This window comes from Heteronotia binoei, chromosome 15 (genome assembly GCF_032191835.1).
Source record: "Heteronotia binoei isolate CCM8104 ecotype False Entrance Well chromosome 15, APGP_CSIRO_Hbin_v1, whole genome shotgun sequence".
Taxonomy (NCBI): domain Eukaryota; kingdom Metazoa; phylum Chordata; class Lepidosauria; order Squamata; family Gekkonidae; genus Heteronotia; species Heteronotia binoei.
Window position 1 is genome coordinate 2,502,491 of NC_083237.1, and position 21,912 is coordinate 2,524,402.

The window sequence follows — 21,912 nt, forward strand, 5'->3', positions numbered from 1 at the left end:
ACTATCAAACCCCTTTCAAAGACAACTCCTGTGATAGCTCTGGCTGACCCAAGACCATTCCAGCAGCTGCAAGTGGAGGAGTGGGGAATAGAACCCGGTTCTCCCAGATAAGAGAGCTCTGGCTGACCCAAGGCCATTGCAGCAGGTGCAAGTGGAGGAGTGGGGGATCAAGCACGGTTCTCCCAGATAAGAGAGCTATGGCTGACCCAAGGCCATTCCAGCAGGTGCAAGTGAGGAGTGGGGAATCAAACCCGGTTCTCCCAGATAAGAGAGCTCTGGCTGACCCAAGGCCATTCCAGCAGGTGCAAGCGGAGGAGTGGGGAATCCAACCCGGTTCTCCCAGATAAGAGAGCTATGGCTGACCCAAGGCCATTCCAGCAGCTGCAAGTGGAGGAGTGGGGAATCCAACCCGGTTCTCCCAGATAAGAGAGCTATGGCTGACCCAAGGCCATTCCAGCAGCTGCAACTGGAGGAGTGGAGAATCCAACCCGGTTCTCCCAGATAAGAGTCTGTGCACTTAACCACTTAGCAAGAGCTCTGGCTGACCCAAGGCCATTCCAGCAGGTGCAAGTGGAGGAGTGGGGGATCAAACCCGGTTCTCCCAGATAAGAGTCCGCACACTTAACCACTACACCAGACTGTCTAGATAGAATCAAGTTTATTAAGAACAGACAAATGAGGTGGAATGAAAGAAATCAGCCTGATACATTTGGTCAAAATTCAATCCTTACCAACAAGTGAGATTTAATAAAAGAAAACAGTGATCAAGGTCAAGTTGGATAAAGCGAGATTTCTGCCCCCGCTGCTCCCCTCAACAAACTTTCTTCCTCCTGCCCACCAGCAGGCATCCCTTCCCAGGGAGGAATGTACCTGCCCAAGGTCTGTTCTCTGGCCAAGCTAGCCAAGTATTGCCTGAGGTGACCCAAGGAGGTGGCTGCAGCAAGGGCCTTCGACAAGAGTGAATCCGGTCTCAAACCGGTCGCAGGTTCCTGAAATCTGATAATCCCAAAAGCAGGATTTATTCATCTTTCTTTACAGATTTTAAACATCAGAAATTTGCGCCAAAGGAACTCGCACACTTCCCCTTTCATAATGGGAGTCAAACTGACGCTGCATGGAAGCATTAGAACAAATGCCACCCCCCCCCTCCAGGCTATGGCAAAAAAAGGCACAGCGGCGTGTCCTGCTGTCTAAGCTGAAGAAGTTCCCCTCTGCCAGAGTTCATTCCCTCCCTTCAAACAAGATCAATGCTGCTTGAGTGTTCATTTGGGTGTACTGAACAGATCCGTTGGGGCCGTTCTTACGGGCCATGCAAGGTCTTCAAACCGAGGTCAGGGCCTTTCGTCTCAAGGGAGCATCCTCTCCAGTTCTCCACAGGGATCTTCCAGGTGGTTGGCTGGGTCTTTCACCTCCGAGATGGTCCATGCAAGGCTGGAGTGCTGGTGGTGAGGCCCAGAAGGCATCCAGTTCGTGTCCAACTGCTCGGCAGCTGCTTCTCTAGGGTGCTTCCAACAACAAGGGCAGGCCAGCTGGAAGGGCCCCCTCCATCACCCCAGCTCCCACCCCGGATCACTCTCAGAAATCCAGGTCATCGTCGGGATCTTCTTCATCGATGTCATCAGCAGCATCCGGCTCATAGTGGATCTTTCCCAAGCTAGTCGATGTCTGTAACAGAGACGATTTCCTGAATGGGAAGAAAGGAAGTTAGAGGCTCCATCACAAGCTGAGAAAATGGGGAAGAAGAAGAAGATATTGGATTTATATCCCGCCCTCCACTCCGAAGAGTCTCAGAGGGGATCACAATCTCCTTTACCTTCCTCCCCAACAACAGACACCGTGTGAGATGGGTGGGGCTGAGAGCGCTCTAACAGCAGCTGCCCTTTCAAGGACAGAGTCTCAGAGCGACCTACAATCTCCTTTGCCTTCCTTCCCCACAACAGACACCCTGTGAGGTGGCTGGGGGCTGAGAGAGCTCTCCCAGAAGCTACCCTTTCGAGGACAGTCTCAGAGCGGCTTACAATCTCCTTTGCCTTCCTTCCCCACAACAGACACCCTGTGAGGTGGCTGGGGCTGAGAGGGCTCTGACAGAAGCTGCCCTTTCAAGGACAACCTCTGCCAGAGCTATGGCGGACCCAAGGACATTCCAGCAGCTGCAAGTGGAGGAGAGGGGAATCAAACTAGGTTCTCCCACATAAGAGTCCGCACACTTCACCACTGCACCAAACTGGCTCTCTACAGTTTTGACAGGCTGAGGCCATTTAAGCACAGTCTTGTGGGGGGAACCAGGGACGAGAGATCTAGAAAGGAAAGGAGGGATGCAAAGGGTCAAGGTTTCAGCACAGCCTAGCATGGAATGCCCGAAAGAAAAGCAGCAGGAGACAAACAAAGGACTGAGCAAGGGGAGAGCAGGATTCAAGGTACTCACTTCTCCTCGCTGAACTGATAAGGGAGAGGCACCGCCTCCTTTGCCCGGCGTTCGGCCTCCGACAGGCGCAGGTTAAAGGTCAAATTAGCAGCTGGATCAGCCTGAAGGAGTCCAGAGAGAAAAGCGCTTACCAGAAAGCAGGAGGCAGCAAGAAAGTCGGAGTCCAGCCTCGGCTGGGGGGGGGGGAAGGGGACAGTGGCACGGCTGCCCAACCTGTGCCAAGGTGCCTCTCTCCCTCCTCCTGCTATGCCAGGGAAGCTTCTGGTGGGGCTTGACCCCGATGTCCCTCCATGAAGGACCAAGACCTTCTGCATATGGAGCAACTGGGAGGAAGGGCTGATTCCTAGCCAAGGGTCTTACAGAATCATAGAGTTGGAAGGGACCTCGAGGGTCATCTAGTCCAACCCCCTGCACAGTGCAGGAAACCCACAAACACCTCCCCCTAAATTCACAGGATCTTCATTGCTGTCAGATGGCCATCTAGCCTCTGTTCAAAAACTTCCAAGAAAGGAGAACCCACCACCTCCCAAGGAGGAAGCCTGTTCCACTGAGGAACCGCTCTAACGGTCAGGAAGTGCTTCCTAATGTTGAGCCAGAAACTCTTTTGATGTAATTTCAACCTATTGGTTCTGGTCCTACCTTCCGGGGCCACAGAAAACAATTCCACACCATCCTCTAGATGACAGCCCTTCAAGTCCTTGAAGATGGTGATCAGATAACCTCTCAGCCGCCTCCTCTCCAGGCTAAACATCCCCAGCTCCTTCAACCTTTCCCCATAGGACTTGGTCTCCAGACCCTTCACCATCTTCGTCGCCCTCCTCTGGACCCATTCTAGCTCCCCTAAATTCACAGGATCCTCAATGCTGTCAAATGGCCATCTAGCCTCTGTTTAAAAACTTCCAAGGAAGGAGAGCCCACCACCTCCCGAGGAGGAAGCCTGTTCCACTGAGGAAACGCTCTGTAAGGAAGTTCTTCCTAATGTTGAGCCGGAAACTCTTTAGATTTAATTTCAATCCACTGGTTCTGGTCCTACCTTCTGGGGCAACAGAAAACAATTCCACACCATCCTCTATATGACAGCCCTCCAAGTCCTTGAAGATGGTGATCCTATCACCTCTCAGCCGCCTCCTCTCCAGGCTAAACATGCCCAGTTCCTTCAACCTTTCTTCATAGGACTTGGTCTCCACACCCCTCACCGTCTTCATCGCCCTCCTCTGGACCCGTTCCAGCTTATAGAAACATAGAATCATAGAGCTGGAAGGGACCTCCAGGGTCATCTAGTCCAACCCCCTGCACAATGCAGGAAACTCACAAACACCTCCCCCTAAATTCACAGGATCTTCATTGCTGTCAGAGGGCCATCTAGCCTCTGTTTAAAAACCTCCAAGGAAGGAGAGCCTACCACCTCCTGAAGAAGCCTGTTCCGCTGAGGAACTGCTCTAACGGTTTAATTTCAACCCACTGGTTCTGGTCCTACCTTCCGGGGCCACAGAAAACAATTCTTATAGAGAGAGTTTGAAGACCTATGAGATGGCAATCAAATCCGCAAAGAAGACATACTTTGCGGCTAAGATTGCGTCCGCAACTTCGCGCCCGGCACAATTGTTTGAAATAATTCGAGACCTGACGACTCTGCCCCAGGGCAGACCAAATTCCGATAGAGATAGGCTGTGAGGCTTTTGCGAACTATTTTGTGGACAAGATCGCGTCACTCCGCCACGACCTCCCTGTCAACTTTGAGACAGTTAACGCAACCGAGGCCCCGAGCATGTCTTCGAATTATATCCTGGACGGTTTCAGCCCCCTCAGCCTGGAGGAAGTCGACAGGATTCTCTCATCTGCCCGCCCAACAACTTGCAAATTGGACCCATGCCCTTCCTGGCTTATTAAATCTTGCCAGGGGGATCTCAGATATCCTATACGGGATATCATAAACAGATCCCTAACGGAAGGGCTTTTTCCAGCGCCCCTTAAAGAGGCCGTGGTCCGGCCCCTCTTAAAAAAACCATCTTTAGACCCGGCCCAATTGGCACACTATAGGCCGGTCTCAAACCTGCCCTTTCTGGGCAAACTTATTGAGAGGGCAGTGGCGAGGCAGCTACAGACTTTCCTGGAGGACGCTTCCATCCTCGACCCACTTCAGTCCGGCTTCCCCCCAGGTCACGGGATGGAGACGGTGTTGGTTGCCCTGGTGGATGACCTTCAACGGCATCTGGATCGGGGTGGCTCGGCAGTACTGATGCTGTTGGACCTATCGGCGGTGTTCGATACGGTCGACCATCGGCTGCTGACTTGCCGCCTTGCCGACGCGGGGATTCAGGGGTTGGCCTTGCAGTGGCTTTCCTCCTTCCTTGAAGGTCGGGGACAAAGGGTCGCGATTGGGGGGGAACTGTCCCAGAGGCGCTCACTTAACTGTGGGGTGCCCCAGGGAGCGGTTCTCTCCCCGATGTTATTTAACATCTATATGCGACCTCTTGCCCAGATTGCCCGAAGGTATGGGCTGGGGTGTCACCAGTATGCTGATGACACCCAGCTCTATCTACTTATGGACGGCCGACCGGTCTGCGCCCCAGAAAACCTGGATCGGGCATTACAGGCCGTGGCTGAGTGGCTCAGACTGAGTGGACTGACACTGAATCCTGCGAAGACAGAGGTCCTTTGTTTGGGCCGTCGGGGACCGGGGGGGGAAATCCCCCTGCCAGCTTTTGACGGTGTACCGCTGAGGCCAGCGGACAGGGTCAGGAGCCTGGGGGTGCTATTGGAGCCGTCCCTAAAGATGGAGGCTCAGATAGCGGCCACTGCCAAGTCCGCGTTTTTTCATCTTAGACGGGCAAGGCAGTTGGCCCCCTTCCTGGCCCCCGACGACCTAGCAACAGTGATCCATGCCACGGTCACCTCGAGGTTGGATTACTGCAATGCCCTCTACATGGGGCATTGCAGCTAGTGCGGAAATTGCAGCTAGTGCAGAATGCTGCGGCCCGGCTGTTACTGGGCCTCCCAAGGTGGGGGCACATCCGGCCGGGCCTTCGTGCTCTGCACTGGCTTCCAATAATATACCGAGTCCAGTACAAGGTGCTGGTCATCACCTTTAAAGTCCTATATGGCCTGGGACCTGCCTACCTGAGGGACCGTCTCTCCCCACACGTTCCCCAGAGAGTACTGAGGTCTGGGACTCAAAACCTGCTCACCATCCCCGGGCCCAAGGAAGTGCGTCTCAAGGCAACTAGAGACAGGGCCTTTTCCACAATGGCCCCTATGTGGTGGAACCAGCTACCGGAAGAGGTGAGGGCCCTGCGGGACCTTGCTCAGTTCCGCAGGGCCTGTAAGACAACCCTCTTCCGGTTAGCCTATGCCTGATTAGATAATGTAGCTACCAGATTTCTGTGATTATACTGTATAGTTTTAATGTTATAATTTTAAGGTTTTTAGGTGTTAATTGTCTGATTTTAAATGTAATAACTTGCTCTGATTTTACTGTTTTATTGTCGTTGTAAGCCGCCCTGAGCCACTTGTGGGAAGGGCGGGATAGAAGTCACCAAATAAATAAATAAATTCCACACCACCCTCTGTAGGACAGCCCTTCAAGTCCTTGAAGATGGTGATCAGATCACCTCTCAGCCGCCTCCTCTCCAGGCTAAACACCCCCAGCTCCTTCTTTAGTCCCAAAGACCTCTGTGAACCACAAGCCTCCCCCCATGAGGGAGGGGAAGGGCACATACCGTAGCTGGGACTGGGGCATCCGCTGCTCTGGAAAGGCCACCCACTGGGAGCTCCCCGAGGCATTTGAGGGTCCAGTTTGGGAGCACGGTGAAGTATTCTTTCTGAAGGAGAAAAGTGGAGCAAGGATAAGGAGGGAGCTGGAACCCCACCCCTTCTGTCCTCCCTTTGCTCCCTCTGCGAATCCACTTCGGCAGCAAAGCAGATGCCTTTTGCACAGCTCACGTAACTCCCACTGGAGAGCTCTGGCCAGAGGCATAGGCAGTTTGAAAAGGAGGATAAGGCAGGGTCACAGAGGACGGGAGGCCCATCAGTGGCTACTAGCCATGGAGGCTAAAGGGAACCTGCACCTTCAGAGGCAGTTAGCTGAACCCCAGTGCCAGGGGCAATCTCAGGGGAAGGCCTCGGCATCCATGCCCTGTTCTTGGCCCTCTAGAGGAACTGGTTGGCCTCTGTGTGAGACAGGAGGCTGGACTAGATGAACTGGTCTGACCCAGCAGGGCTCTTCTGAGGTTCTTCTGAGGGGAAGGCCTCTACTTCTCTGCCCTGTTGTTGGCCCTCCAGAGGAACTGGTTGGCCGCTGTGTGAGACAGGTTGCTGGACTAAAGGGACCCTCACTGGTCTGACCCAGCAGGGCTCTTCTGAGGTTCTTCTCAGGGGAAGGCCTCAGCCTCTCAGCCCTGTTGTTGGCCCTCCAGAGGAAGTGGTTGGCCACTGTGTGAGAGAGGAGGCTGAACTAGATGGGCCCTCACTGGTCTGATCCAGCAGGGCTCTTCTGATGTTCTTCTCAGGGGAAGGCCTCAGTCTCTCTGCCCTGTTGTTGGCCCTCCAGAGGAACTGGGTGGCCACTGTGTGAGATAGGAGGCTGGACAAGACAGACCCCTGGCTCTTCTCATGCTGAGAGGTTTTAACAACTGCTCTTCCTTGCTGCTCTCCATGCCCAGCAATCTAGGGAAATTTTCTAATTTCCTTGCTCTGCTGCAGCAGCAGAGGAGCATCTGGGAGAGCCACTCACTATTCCCAAAACACCTCTGCTGGGTCTTCATCAATGGCGCCACAGGAGTGGAAATGCAGATCCTGATCGACCTGCAATGAGGCAGGAGCTCTGTGACACTAACCCACTAAGTAGGAAGCCTAGCCTAAGTTCAAATCCAACCTTTGCTATGGCAGACTATCCAGGGAGACCAGTTTGAGATAAGAACATAGGCGAAGCCATGTTGGATCAGGCCAAAGGCCCATCCAGGCCAACACTCTGTGTCACATAAGAAAAGAAGAGGAGCCATGTTGGATCAGGTCAATGGTCCCTCCAGTCCAACACTCTGTGTCACACGAAGGCCAAAAACCCCAAGTGCTTTCAGGAGGTCCATCAGTGGGGCCAGGATACTAGAAGCCCGCCCCCCCCAAACACCCAGAATACAGATCATCACAGTCCCAGATATAAGAACATAAGAGAAGCCATGTTGGATCAGGCCAGTGGCCCATCCAGTCCAACACTCTGTGTCACATGGTTGCCAAAAAAATTCCAGGTGCCATCAGGAGGTCCACGATACTTGAAGCCCTCCCACTGTGCCCCCTCAAGCACCAAGAATACAGAGCATCCCTGCCCCAGACAGATAGTTCCATCAATATGCTGTGGCTAATAGCCACTGATGGACCTCTGCCCCATATGTTGATCCAATCCCCACTTGAAGCGTTCTGTGCTTGTAGCTGCCACCACCTCCTGTGGTAGTTTGTTAACCCAGTCAAGGTGTTGACGTCACTTTCCAGCACCGCATCAGGACGCCACTCCCCTCCCATGCTGGTCACCTCCTCACTGGGCTGCCACAAACAGGAGGGTCTCAGGTATCTCTGCTGCCCCACACACCCAGGTTGCTCCCGCTCCGTCAGCTACAAAACAGGGGGGATGCTGCTGCTGATGGCCCCTCTCCCAATTGCAGCCCTCACCTTCTTCATCACTTTGCCTCCCCGTTTCTTGTGCAGCGTAACAGCAACACGGGCAGCTTCATCCCCTCTTGGCACACCCTCCGGTGCTGGCACGATTTTCACCACAGCGGGGGCCAAGGCATGGAGAGCCTCCAGCTGGCCCTGCTGGTGCAGATCTCCATGAAGGAGGGCCACAATCCGAGTGACTTTCAGACCTGCCAAGGAGAGGAGTGGTAGGAACAACCTCTCAGCCCTGCCCTGTGCTGGCAGCTTCCCCGGCTCCAGCCCAGCTGGAATCGGGTGAGGCCAACACCCTAAGACCAGCAGAGTTTGGTGTAGTGGTGAAGTGTGCAGACTCTTATCTAGGAGAACCGGGTTTGATTCTCCACTCCTCCACTTACACCTGCTGGAATGGCTTTGGGTCAGCCAGAGCTCTCTTATCTGGGAGAACCGGGTTTGATTCCCCCCTCCTCCACTTGCACCTGCTGGAATGGCCTTGGGTCAGCCAGAGCTCTCTTATCTGGGAGAACCGGGTTTGATTCCCCCCTCCTCCACTTGCACCTGCTGGAATGGCCTTGGGTCAGCCATAGCTCTTGTAGGAGTTGTCCTTGAAAGGGCAGCTGCTGGGAGAGCCCTCTCAGCGCCACCTGCCTCACAGGGTGTCTGTTGTGAGAGGAGAAAATATAGGAGATTGTAGGCCGCTGTGAGACTCTGTCCTTGAAAGGGCAGCTTCTGGGAGAGCACTCTCAGCCCCACCCACCTCACAGGGTGTCTGTTGAGGGGGGAGAAGATATAGGAGATTGTAAGCAACTCTGAGTCTCTGATTCAGAGAGAAGGGTAGGGTATAAATCTGCAGTCTTCTTCTCCTCCCCCCCTCCGAATCAGGCCCATCTAGTCTAGACTGACACTTGTATTGTATTGCATTTATATGTTGTGAGCCGCCCTGAGCCTGCTTGTGCGGGGAGGGCGGGATACAAATAAAAAGTATTATTATTATTATTACTTCAGAAGGCACAGAGGCCAGAACTTCCCCCCTCCTGCTCTCCAACCCCCCCACAACATATTGTGTGGCTCTTGAAGCCCTCACTGCCCCATTAGGCAGCCTGGAGAAGGCATTTGTCTCTTTAAATCACTTCGCCAACTCAAGCCAGCTGGCAGCTTGGAGAATGCATTTAAAGTTAAAGTTGTTTTCTTTCCACCTCTCCCATCTATTTTCCTTCCTTCCTGTTCTCAAACATCTGACATTTATCACTTCTTCAAGCCAAACCAGCAGCTTGGAGAATGCATTTAAAGTTAAAGCTGCTTTCTTTCCACCTCTCTCCCATCTATTTTCCTTCCTTCCTTCCTGTCTTTCGGCTCTCAAACATCTGATGTTTATTCTATATGGCTCTTATGTTAAGCAAGTTTGGCCACCCCTGATACATCCCCTGCATCCCACAGAACTTCTCCTGCAGAAGTGGAGAAATTCCTAACAAGCACTCCTTTGGGCAAATCGACAGATATGCTCAAGCCTGTGATTGGTCCCAGAAGACTCTTGCTCTAATTTATTCATTTACACCCTGCCTTTCTCCCCTAGTGAAGACCCAAAGGAGCTTATCTCCTCAGTGTGATGCGGTGGCTAAAAAGGCAAATGCAATTTTGGGCTGTATCAACAGAAGTCTAGTGTCCAGATCACGTGATGTGATGGTATCGCTTTACTCTGCTCTGGTAAGACCTCACCTGGAGTCTTGTGTTCAGCTTTGGGCACCGCAATTTAAGAAGTATCTAGACAAGCTGGAACAGGTCCAGAGGAGGGCGACAAAGATGGTGAGGGGTCTGGAGACCAAGTCCTTTGAGGAAGGGTTGAAGGAGCTGGGCATGTTTAGCCTGGAGAGGAGGCGGCTGAGAGGTGATAGGATCACCATCTTCAAAGACTTGAAGGACTGTGATGTAGAGGATGATGTGGAATTGTTTTCTGTGGCCCCAGAAGGAAGGACCAGAACCAGTGGGTTGAAATTAAATCAAAGGAGTTTCCGGCTCAACATTAGGAAGAACTTCCTGACCATTAGAGAGATTCCTCAGTGGAATAGGCTTCCTCCTTGGGAGGTGGTGGGCTCTCCTTCCTTGGAGGTTTTTAAACAGAGGCTAGATGGCCATCTGACAGCAATGAAGGTCCTGTGAATTTAGGGGGAGCTGTTTGTGAGTTTCCTGCCTTGTGCAGGGGGCTGGGCTAGATGACCCTGGAGGTCCCTTCCAACTCTAGGATTCTATGATTCAGTGGGTTGAAATTAAATTAAAAGAGTTTCTGGCTCAACATTCGGAAGAACTTCCTGACTGTTAGAGCAGTTCCTCAGTTTAACACGCTTCCTCGGGAGGTGGTGGGCTCTCCTTCCTTGGAGGTTTTAAACAGAGGCTAGATGGCCATCTGACAGCAATGAAGATCCTGTGAATTTAGGGGGAGGTGTTTGTGAGTTCCCTGCATTGTACTGGGGGTTGGACTAGATGACCCTGGAGGTCCCGTCCAACACTAGGATTCTATGATTCCTCCTCCTGATCTCCATTTTGTCCCCACAACAACCCTGTGAGGTAGGTGAGGCCGAAAGGATGTGAGTGGCCCAAGGCCATCCAGCAAATTTCCATGGCACAGCCGGAGATCGGAGCCTGAGTCTTCCCGATCCTTATTTATTTCTTTATCTATTTTATTCCATTGATATCTCGCCCTCCCTGCAAGCAGGCTCTGGGCAGGTTCCATCGTAGAGCCACACATTACATCAGTTCACGAATTAAGATATATTTTAAACGATCCAAATATCAGCATCAATAACTAGCTGGTGCCTCGACGCTGATGCTCTAGCTCAGGGGTGGCGAAACGTGCTTAATACAAGAGCCACATAGAATAAATGTCAGATGTTTCCGATGAGGGAAGGAGGGAAGGTGGGAAGAAAGCAACTTTAAATGCATTCTCCTGCCGGCTGACTTGGCGAAGGGACTTAAAGAGAGAAACGCCTTCTCCGAGCTGGCCAATGGGGCGGTGGGGGCTTCGAGAGCCACACAATACGAGTGAAAGAGCCACGTACGGGTCCCGGGCCACATTTTGGCCACCCCTGCTCTAACCCTTCCACCACGCTGGCTCTCATGCTAATCCCAGATGTGTGCTGACAATGGTTATTCAGGCACTCCCTATGTCTTCCAAGGCATTCATGGCTTGCTGATTTGCACTGCTGGAAACTGTGTGTGCTTTCAGTTTTCTTTCAAAGGAACCTAGGAGTCCTGGCCGTCCCATCATCTATATCCGTAGAGCAGGGGTCCCCAGCCTTACGAAGCTGCCTTATACTGAATCAGACCTTCTTTGGTCTATCAAAGTCAGTATTGTCTACTCAGACTGGCAGCGGCTCTCCAGGGTCTCAAGCTGAGGATTTTCACACCTATTTGCCTGGATCCTTTTTAGTAGGAGATGCCAGGAATTGAACCTGGGGCCTTCTGCTCACCAAGCATATGCTCTTACCACTGAGCCACCGTCCCTACCTTAAAGTTGCCTTCGTTCCTTGTGAACATATGAAGCTGCCTTATACTGAATCAGACTCCCCTCAGTCCATCAAAGTCAGTCTTGTCTACTCAGACTGGCAGCGACTCTCCAGGGTCTCAAGTCTGGAACCTTTTTAGTTGGAGATGCCAGGGATTGAACCTGGGGCCTTCTGCTTCCCAAGCAGATGCTCTTACCACTGAGCCGCCCTCCCTCCATCTCCATCACCTACTGCCTGGACCCTTTTAGTTGGAGATGCCGGGGATTGAATCTGGGACCTTCTGCTTCCCAAGCAGATGCTCTACCCCTGAGCCACCGTCCCTCCACTGAGCCACCTTTTGGAGCCTGTGAGCGCCTTTGGAATTCTGACACTGCGTGGTGGTGGATGTAGCCACAAAATGGCTGCCACAGCTTCCTTCACTCACCCTGTGAAGGGCCTTGTGCTGTGGTGGCCCCTGCGGCCAAAGCAACATTCTCAAAAATCTACACAGCCAATCAGAAGCCTTGCTGGGCAAAAGCCTGACCTGGCCCCACCCACTTTCTACAAACACTCACCCTGTTGAGGCACCCTGCTGTAGTAGCCTTCCCAAGCCTCCCGCCCTGGCGGGAGAATACTGGATTTTCAGCCTCTTTTCCCGCTTTCCATAACTCTGGAAGCGGGGGGAGGAGGGGGGAATGGCGCCAAGGAGCATTTGCGTCGTCCGGGGAGGAGGTGCTGAGCCTGGCAAGGGAAATCTTGAGAAGGGAGGCTGGCTCGCCAGCGAGCGGGTGGAGGTGGCTGCCGAACGCAGGCGGGTCTTGACGGACTCCAATGCCCGATGCTTCTCCTCCTCCCTTCCCTTCCCACCCAGCCCCGTTGCAGCAGCCGTTCTTCCTTTTCGCAAGCTGCTTCCCGCGCCCAGTCAGCTGGCTGGGGGGGGGGGGGAGGAGAGAAGCCCCGCCTGCAAAGGACCATGTGCCTTTGCACCTCCGGAGGCTTGATTGCAAGGCTCCACTTTGGGATGGTGTGACTGCTGCTGTAAAGAAGCTGGCAGCAACTCGTGAGTAGAAAGGCCAGTCCCTCGCTTCAGTTGCCAGAAAGGGGGGGGGGAGGGAGGAGGAGAGGGAAACGTCTTCATTATTCCCTATGTGGAGATCAATTCTCATAGGGTATAATGGGGAATTAATCTGGAGGTTTTGGGGGCTCTGGGGGAGCTGTTTTTTGAGGTAGAGGCACCAAATTTTCAATATAGTATCTAGTGCCTCTCCCCAAAGTACCCTCCAAGTTTCAAAACGATTGGACCAGGGGGTCCAATTCTATGAGCCCCAAAAGAAGGTGCCCCTATTCTTTGTTATTTCCTATAGAAGGAAGACATTTTAAAAAGTGTGCTGTCCCTTTAAATGTGATGGCCAGAACTCTCTTGGAGTTCAATTATGCTTGTCACACCCTTGTTCTTGGCTCCGCCCCAATGTCTCCTGGCTCCACCCCCAAAGTCTCCTGGCTCCTCCCCCAAAGTCCCCAGATATTTCTTGAATTGGACTTGGCAACCCTATGCTGTAGAGAGCTAATTAGACAACAGCCCCCCCATTAAGAGGATAATCTGAAGCGGGGCAGGCGGAGTGTGATGACGTCGCCACCTTTCCCTTCCCATTGCCGCCCTGCCCTCCGCCACTCTGGGTCTCACCTGTTGCCTTTGCCCTCCTGGGCAGCTGCGCAAGGACCTGGCAGACAAGAGGAAGCGGCAAGCGAAGGAGCAGCCAGCTGAGTGAGTCCAGCACCACCGTGGAGGGCCCCTGCTTTGCAGCCTTCAGCCGTGCCACCAGTTCTGAGGTTGAAAAGCCATCCAGGGTCAAGCCACTGCCCTGCCCGGTCCAGCCAAGGGGATCCCGAAATGCATCGTGGTAAAGCAGCCTAAGATGTTTTTAAAATATATATATATTACTATGAACAACGATCCAAATGAGACATGATATCCCAGGCAGAAGGCGGAAGGGGCGTTGCAAAGAAGGGAGTCTGGATGCAAAAGGAAACACTCCCTTAGTGATTAAAATGTGGGGCCAGAGGATGCAGCGATGGCCACAAGAACAGACAGCTTTCAAAAGGGATCAGACAGAGCCACGGAGGACCGGCCTAGCAGTGGCTACTAGCCAAGGTGACTGAGGGGAACCTTCACATTCCGAGGCAGTCAGCTTTTGAATCCCAGCGCCAGAAGGCAGCAATAGGGGAAGGTCTCGACCTCTATGCCTTCTTGTGGAACCTTCAGAGGGACTGGTTGGCCACTGTGATGGACCCTCACTGGTCTGATCCAGCAGAGCTCTTCTTATGTGCTTATCAAGGGACGGCCTTGGCTCCTATGCCCTGCTGTTGGCCCTCCAGAGGAACTGGTTGGCTGCTGTGAGAGATGGGATGTTGGACTAGATGGACCCTCCCTGGTCTAATCCAGCAGGGCTCTTCAAAGGTTCTTCTCAGGGGAAGGCCTCAGCCTCTGTCCTGTTGTGGGCCCTCCAGAGGGACTGGGTGGCCACTGTGTGAGACAGGAGGCTGGACTAGATGGACCCTCACTGGTCTAATCCAGCAGGGCTCTTCAAAGGTTCTTCTCAGGGGAAGGCCTCAGCCTCTGTCCTGTTGTGGGCCCTCCAGAGGAACTGGCTGGCCACTGTGTGAGACAGGAGGCTGGACTAGATGGACCTTCCCTGGTCTGATCCAGCAGAGCTCTTCTGAGGTTCTTCTCAGGGGAAGGCCTCAGCCTCTCTGCCCTGTTGTTGGCCCTTCAAAGGAACTGATTGGCCACTGTGTGAGGCAGGAGGCTGGACTAGATGGACCCTCACTGGACTTATTTATTTTCTTTTATATTTTTATATATTTTCATATTTTTAAATATTTTAATTTTATATTTTCTTATTTTTAATGAAGAATGTAATAATCTTCATTACAACAGGGGATATAAGTATCCTGTGTCCCCATTTAACGGGGAGGGGGGGAGGTTTCTATCATTCTGAACTTGTGAATGAATTCCAGTTCAGCGATCTTACACTGTAATCTCCTCTAGATGTTTCTCTGAGGACTGCCACTCTTAGAAGATGATGATGATATTGGATTTATATCCCGCCCTCCACTCCATATCTCAGGGCGGCTCACAATCTCTTATACCTTCCTCCCCAACAACAAACACAATTCTTGTGAGAGCTATGGCTGACCCAAGGCCATTCCAGCAGCTGAAAGTGGAGGAGTGGGGAATCAAGCCCGGTTCACCCAGATTAAGAGTCCGTGCACTCTCTTAAATCAGCAATGGAATGGCTCAGAAGATTAAAATGATCTTCCACCTGTCTGACTGCAGATATTGTGTTTTCCATCCCTTAGCATTTCTCCTCTGCTCTGATCTAGCTGATCACAATGCGCTTTGTACTTCTGCATCCAGTGTCCCTTCTTTGCAGCATCCATCCTGTCTTTTATAAGGACTTGATGGACCCTCACTGGTCTAATCCAGCAGGGCTCTCAAGGGGAAGGCCTTAGCCTCTCTGCCCTGTTGTTGGCCCTCCAGAGGAACTGGCTGGCCTCTGTGTGAGACAGGATGCTGGACTAGATGGACCCTCACTGGCCTGATCCAGCAGGGCTGTTCTAATATTCTTCTCAGGGGAAGGCCTCGGCCTCTCTGCCCTGTTGTGGCCCTCCAGAGAAACTGGGTAGCCACTGTGTGAGACAGGAGGCTGGGCTAGATGGACCCTCCCTGGTCTGATCCAGCAGGGCTCTTCTGATGTTCTTCTCAGGGGAAGGTCTCAGCCTACGTCCTGTCTTCTATAAGGCCTCAGAGATCTCCATTCCGGCTTGGATCTAACAAACAAGAGCTTTGACTCTTGAAACAAGGGTTCTGATCAGGGACAGAAATGGGCCACTGTGGGCAGCAAAGGACTGGCACGGATGCTTTTGAAACTCCCAAAGCTGTTTGAATTGGAGAACATGAATGGGATGGAGAAGGTAGAGAAAGAAGTACTTTTCTCCCTTTCTCACAATACAAGAACTCGTGGGCTTTCGTTGAAATTGCTGAGCAGTCGGGTTAGAACGGATAAAAGGAGGTACTTCTTCACCCAAAGGATGATTAACACGTGGAATTCACTGCCACAGGAGGTGGTGGCAGCTACAAGCATAGCCAGCTTCAACAGTGGGTTAGATAAAAATATGGAGCAGAGGTCCATCAGTGGCTATTAGCCACAGTGTGTGTGTGTGTGTGTGTGTGTATAAATTTTTTGGCCACTGTGTGACACAGAGTGTTGGACTAGATGGGCCATTGGCCTTATCCAACATGGCTCCTCTTATGTTCTTATGCGACACAGAGTGTTGAACTGGATGGGCCACTGGCCTGATCCAATAAGGCTTCTCTTATGTTCTTATGTGACACAGAGTGTTGGACTGAATGGGCCTTTGGCCTTATCCAACATGGCTCCACTTATGTTCTTATGTGACACAGAGTGTTGGACTGGATGGGCCATTGGCCTGATCCAACATGGCTTCTCTTCTGTTCTTCTGTGACACAGAGTGCTGGACTGGATGGGCCATTGGCCTGATCCAACAGTGCTTCCCTTATGTTCTTATGTGACACAGAGTGTTGGACTTGATAGGCCACTGGCCTGATCCAACCTGGCTTCTCTTATGTTCTTAACATCTGCCTGAGCCAGGAGGGTTTTTCTCAGTCTCTAACTAAATGTGCAGAAAGCTTGAAAGAATTGCTGGGGAGGAGGGAGAGAAACTCACTGGGAGGTCACTGCGGCGGAGAATCCTGCCTTGAATTCTTCCTCTGGGATGTCGAAGCCAAGAACATGAACAGATTCCCCCCTAAAGAAAGGAAGGAAGCAGAAGAAGACCGCAGATTTATACCCTGCCCATCTCTCTGAATCAGAGTCTCAGAATGGCTTACAATCTCCTTTATCTTCTCCCCGCCCCCCATCCCACAACAGACACCCTGTGAGGCGGGTGGGGTTGAGAGAGCTCACCCCGAAGCTGCCCTTTCAAGGACAATTCCTGCAACAGCTGTGGCTGACCCAAGGCCATTCCAGCAGCTGCAAGTGGAGGAGTGGGGAATCAAACCCAGTTCTCCCAGATAAGAGTCCACACACTTCACCACTACACCAAACTGGTTCTCAAGCAACAGACACCCTGTGCGGTGGGTGGAGCTGGAGAGGGCTCTCACAGCAGCTGCCCTTTCAAGGGCAACCTCTGCCAGAGCTATGGCTGACCCAAGGCCATTCCAGCAGCTGCAAGTGGAGGAGTGTGGAATCAAACCTCCCAGAGAAGAGTCCGCGCACTTAACCACTACCCCAAACTGGCTCTCTGGAAGGCAGGAACTGATTGTACAGGCAGGGGAGAGCCCAATATGGCAAAGGGATTGAGGACACAGAGAGGGGAGGCAGAAGAAAGGGTTTCAGTCCATGTGGGGCTGTTTTAACCGGGGGGGGTGGGGAGGGGAGACACAGGGGGAAGATGGTGAAGCTGCCCTGGCCTAGCTTTGCTTGCAGGAGGGAAGAACCAGGTATCCTGAACTGGAAAACAATGGGTTTCTGACAGCCAGGAGTAACCAACCAGCATAAGCAACAGAAAAGCTTAAATAAGAACTGCTAGCAGGTCACATCCACCCCTTTTCTGTCTCCTCCAACATCATCAGAAGAACCAGGAGAAAATTCTCTGCTCACAAGATCTTGCAGACTCCCCAAGTCAAACTGGCAAGATGGGCAGCAGTGGAGTCAGGGGCTGATTAGGACCTGATTCCCCAAAGGGATCTAGAGCTCACACTTCCCACCCACCTTTCTGCAGAAGCAGCCACAAAGCTCTTGAGCAAGGTCCGGCCTTCGCAGCTGACCGAGTCTGTCAGGGAGGAAGAAGAGATGAGCCACCGTATGACCCCCCCTTCCCCATAAATTCTGCCTTTCTCTGAGCCTCTAATACCCTCTTCCTGGGTTCTTCCATCCCCCTCACCTTAAGTTTCCCTGCATCTTCCAGCCTCTGATACCTCTCTGCCTCCACTATGGGAGCAAACCTAAAGAGGTCTACCCAAACATAAGTATCGCTTTATTCAAAAAGGGGCTTACTTCCCAGGAAGAAGACGAAGATTTTTTGGAAGATTTTGGATTTATATCCCAGCCTATACTCTGAATCTCAGAGTGGTCACAATCTCCTCTACCTACCCCCCCCCCCCACAACAGACACCCTGTGAGGTAAGTGGGATTGAGAGGGCTTTTATAGCAGCTGCCCTTTCAAGGACAACTCTTGAGAGAGCTCTGGCTGACCCAAGGCCATTCCAGCAGCTGCAAGTGGAGGGGTGGGGAATCAAACCCAGTTCTCCCAGATAAGAGAGCTCTGGCTGACCCAAGGCCATTCCAGCAGGTGCAAGGGGAGGAGTGGAGAATCGAACCCGGTTCTCCCAGATAAGAGAGCTCTGGCTGACCCAAGGCCATTCCAGCAGCTGCAAGTGGAGGAGTGGGGAATCAAACCCGGTTCTCCCAGATAAGAGAGCTCTGGCTGACCCAAGGCCATTCCAGCAGGTGCAAGTGGAGGAGTGGGGAATCAAACCCAGTTCTCCCAGATAAGAGAGCTCTGGCTGACCCAAGGCCATTCCAGCAGCTGCAAGTGGAGGAGTGGGGAATCAAACCCGGTTCTCCCAGATAAGAGAGCTCTGGCTGACCCAAGGCCATTCCAGCAGCTGCAAGTGGAGGAGTGGGGAATCAAACCCGGTTCTCCCAGGTAAGAGAGCTCTGGCTGACCCAAGGCCATTCCAGCAGCTGCAAGTGGAGGAGTGGGGAATCAAACCCAGTTCTCCCAGATAAGAGAGCTCTGGCTGACCCAAGGCCATTCCAGCAGCTGCAAGTGGAGGGGTGGGGAATCAAACCCAGTTCTCACAGATAGGAGTCAGCACACAACCACTACACCAAACTGGCTCTCACAATCTCTTTTATCTTCCTCCCCCACAACAGACACCCTGTGAGGTGGGTGGGGCTGAGAGGGCTCTCACAGCAGCTGCCCTTTCAAGGACAACCTCTGCCAGAGCTCTGGCTGACCCAAGGCCATTCCAGCAGGTGCAGGTGGAGGAGTGGGGAATCAAACCCGGTTTTCCCAGATAAGAGTCTGCGCAGTTAACCAATACACAAAACTGGCTCTCAGTCACACACACTAAATCAGGGGTCCCCAACCCAAAGGCTGTGGACCAGTACTGGTCTGTGGCCTGTTAGCAACTGGGCCACAGAGTGAGGCAGAGATTTCTGCCTACTTCTCATTTAAAGATCCGCATTGGGTGGGGGGCAGGGACAGGTTGTGGAGATGGGAGCAGCAAAACCCCCAGCACCCCCACCAGCATGTGGAGAAATTCTTCCACAAAATCTGGTCCCTGGTGCCAAAAAGGTGAGGGGCCGCTGCACTAAATAATGCACTTTCAACCCAATTTCATCAATACCCTTTCCAACTGGATTCTGCCAGATCACAAGATAAAATCCAGTCGGGAAGTAGATTGAAAGTGCATTGTTGAAGTCTGTGTGATCGCAGCCTTAGAATTGCAGCCCTCGACAGTCTGTTTCTTGCAGGTGATTCTGGCCTCCTGGTTCCCAATTACTGCATTTGACAGCCCTCTCTCAAATTTTGCAGCCCAAGGGAGCTGTCTGATACCAGGGGGGTGAAGAGAAGAACCTTGAGAGTCCCTTGGACTGCAAGAAGAACCAACCAGTCAGTCCAAAGGGAAATCAACCCAGACTGTTCCCTGGAAGGTCAGATGCTGAAGCTGAAGCTCAAATACTTTGGCCACCCAATGAGACGGGAGCACTCCCTGGAGAAGATTCTTGAGAGTCGCTTGGACTGCAAGAAGATCCAACCAGTCAGTCCTAAGGGAAATCAACCCAGACTGTTCCCTGGAAGGTCAGATGCTGAAGCTCAAACACTTTGGCCACCCAATGAGAAGGGAGCACTCCCTGGAGAAGACTCTTGAGAGTCCTTTGGCCTGCAAGAAGATCCAACCAGTCAGTCCTAAGGGAAATCAACCCAGACTGTTCCCTGGAAGGTCAGATGCTGAAGCTGAAGCTCAAATACTTTGGCCACCCAATGAGACGGGAGCACTCCCTGGAGAAGATTCTTGAGAGTCGCTTGGACTGCAAGAAGATCCAACCAGTCAGTCCTAAGGGAAATCAACCCAGACTGTTCCCTGGAAGGTCAGATGCTGAAGCTGAAGCTCAAACACTTTGGCCACCCAAAGAGAAGGGAGCACTCCCTGGAGAAGATTCTTGAGTCGCTTGGACTGCAAGAAGATCCAACCAGTCAGTCCTAAGGGAAATCAACCCAGACTGTTCCCTGGAAGGTCAGATGCTGAAGCTGAAGCTCAAACACTTTGGCCACCCAAAGAGAAGGGAGCACTCCCTGGAGAAGATTCTTGAGAGTCGCTTGGACTGCAAGAAGATCCAACCAGTCAGTCCTAAGGGAAATCAACCCAGACTGTTCCCTGGAAGGTCAGATGCTGAAGCTCAAACACTTTGGCCACCCAAAGAGAAGGGAGCACTCCCTGGAGAAGACTCTTGAGAGTCGCTTGGACTGCAAGAAGATCCAACCAGTCAGTCCTAAGGGAAATCAACCCAGACCGTTCCCTGGAAGGTGAGATGCTGAAGCTGAAGCTCAAATACTTTGGCCACCAAACGAGAAGGGAGCCCTCCCTGGAGAAGACTCTTGAGAGTCGCTTGGACTTCAAGAAGATCCAACCAGTCAGTCCTAAGGGAAATCAACCCAGACTGTTCCCTGGAAGGTGAGATATGCAATAAAGAGGCCTTCAGAAAGAGAATCCTGGATTGGACCAGAGATCCAGCCGCAGGGTCAGAGAGCGGATTCTGCAGCACGAGGCCCTCCCCGGGCTCCCTTTGCAGCTCCCCCCTTCCTCACCCTGGAGCAGGAGGAGCCCCTCGGCGCCCCCCGCCGCCAACTCGCCCAGCATGCTGCGCCGCCGCTTCCCCCGCCCCTGCCCGGCTCCTTCCTCGGCGCGCCTCTCTGACGTCACTGCACGGCAGCCTCCTCCTGGGCGGAGGCGTCCCAGGCACCGCGTCGTTGGCGAGGTCCGGAGGCGCCTGCTTTTGCACGTGGGGACTGGAAGAGGAGGCGGAGAAGCGTCGGATCCTGGGGTGGGGTGATTGAACACGATTGGCTCGCAGTGATTGAACAAAGCAGGAGTCAAGTGGCATCTTGTTGTTGTTCAGTCGCACAGTCGAGTCCTACTCTTTGCGACCCCCTGGACCAAGTCACGCCAGGCCCTCCCGTCTTCCACCATCCTCCGAAGTCTGCTCAAATTCGTGTTTGTGACATAAGTAACGCTGTCCAGCCATCTCCTCTTTTGCCGTCCCCTTCTTCTTTTGCCTTCTGCCTTTCCCAACATCAGGGTCTTCTCCAGGGAGTGCAGCTGCTGGAATGGCCTTGGGTCAGCCATAGCTCTCTTCTCTGGGAGAACCGGGTTTGATTCCCCACTCCTCCACTTGCACCTGCTGGAATGGCCTTGGGTCAGCCAGAGCTCTCTTATCTGGGAGAACCGGGTTTGATTCCCCACTCCTCCACTTGCAACTGCTGGAACAGCCTTGGGTCAGCCAGAGCTCTCTTATCTGGGAGAACCGGGTTTGATTCCCCACTCCTCCACTTGCAACTGCTGGAACAGCCTTGGGTCAGCCAGAGCTCTCTTATCTGGGAGAACCGGGTTTGATTCCCCACTCCTCACTTGCAGCTGCTGGAATGGCCTTGGGTCAGCCATAGCTCTCTTATCTGGGAGAACCAGGTTTGATTCCCCACTTCTCCACGTGCAGCTGCTGGAATGGCCTTGGGTCAGCCATAGCTCTCTTATCTGGGAGAACCAGGTTTGATTCTCCACTCCTCCACTTGCACCTGCTGGAATGGCCATGGGTCAGCCAGAGCTCTCTTATCTGGGAGAACCAGGTTTGATTCCCCACTCCTCCACTTGCAACTGCTGGAACAGCCTTGGGTCAGCCAGAGCTCTCTTATCTGGGAGAACCGGGTTTGATTCCCCACTCCTCCACTTGCACCCACTGGAATGGCCTTGGGTCAGCCAGAGCTCTCTTATCTGGGAGGACCAGATTTGATTCCCCACTTCTCCACTTGCACCTGCTGGAATGGCCTTGGGTCAGCCGGAGCTCTCTTATCTGGGAGATCCGGGTTTGATTCCCCACTCCTCACTTGCACCTGCTGGAATGGCCTTGGGTCAGCTGGAGCTCTCTTATCTGGGAGAACCGGGTTTGATTCCCCACTCCTCCACTAGCACCTGCTGGAATGGCCTTGGGTCAGCCATAGCTCTCTTATCTGGGAGAACCGGGTTTGATTCCCCACTTCTCCACTTGCACCTGCAGG

General features: G+C 52.8%; 1 protein-coding gene across 1 annotated transcript; it reads right to left on the reverse strand.

Moving 5' to 3' along the window:
* Nucleotides 1-643: 643 nt before the first annotated feature.
* Nucleotides 644-20,530, reverse strand: ELP5 (elongator acetyltransferase complex subunit 5). The gene is made up of 8 exons (XM_060255742.1): nt 20,449-20,530; nt 17,343-17,403; nt 16,297-16,377; nt 13,232-13,458; nt 8,087-8,280; nt 6,145-6,246; nt 2,426-2,526; nt 644-1,684 (listed from the first exon to the last, which is right to left on the reverse strand). Exons 1-8 carry the CDS (start codon nt 20,498-20,500, stop codon nt 1,576-1,578), a joined length of 927 nt encoding a protein of 308 aa, XP_060111725.1. The 5' UTR covers nt 20,501-20,530; the 3' UTR covers nt 644-1,575.
* Between the last annotated feature and the right edge of the window lie 1,382 nt (nt 20,531-21,912).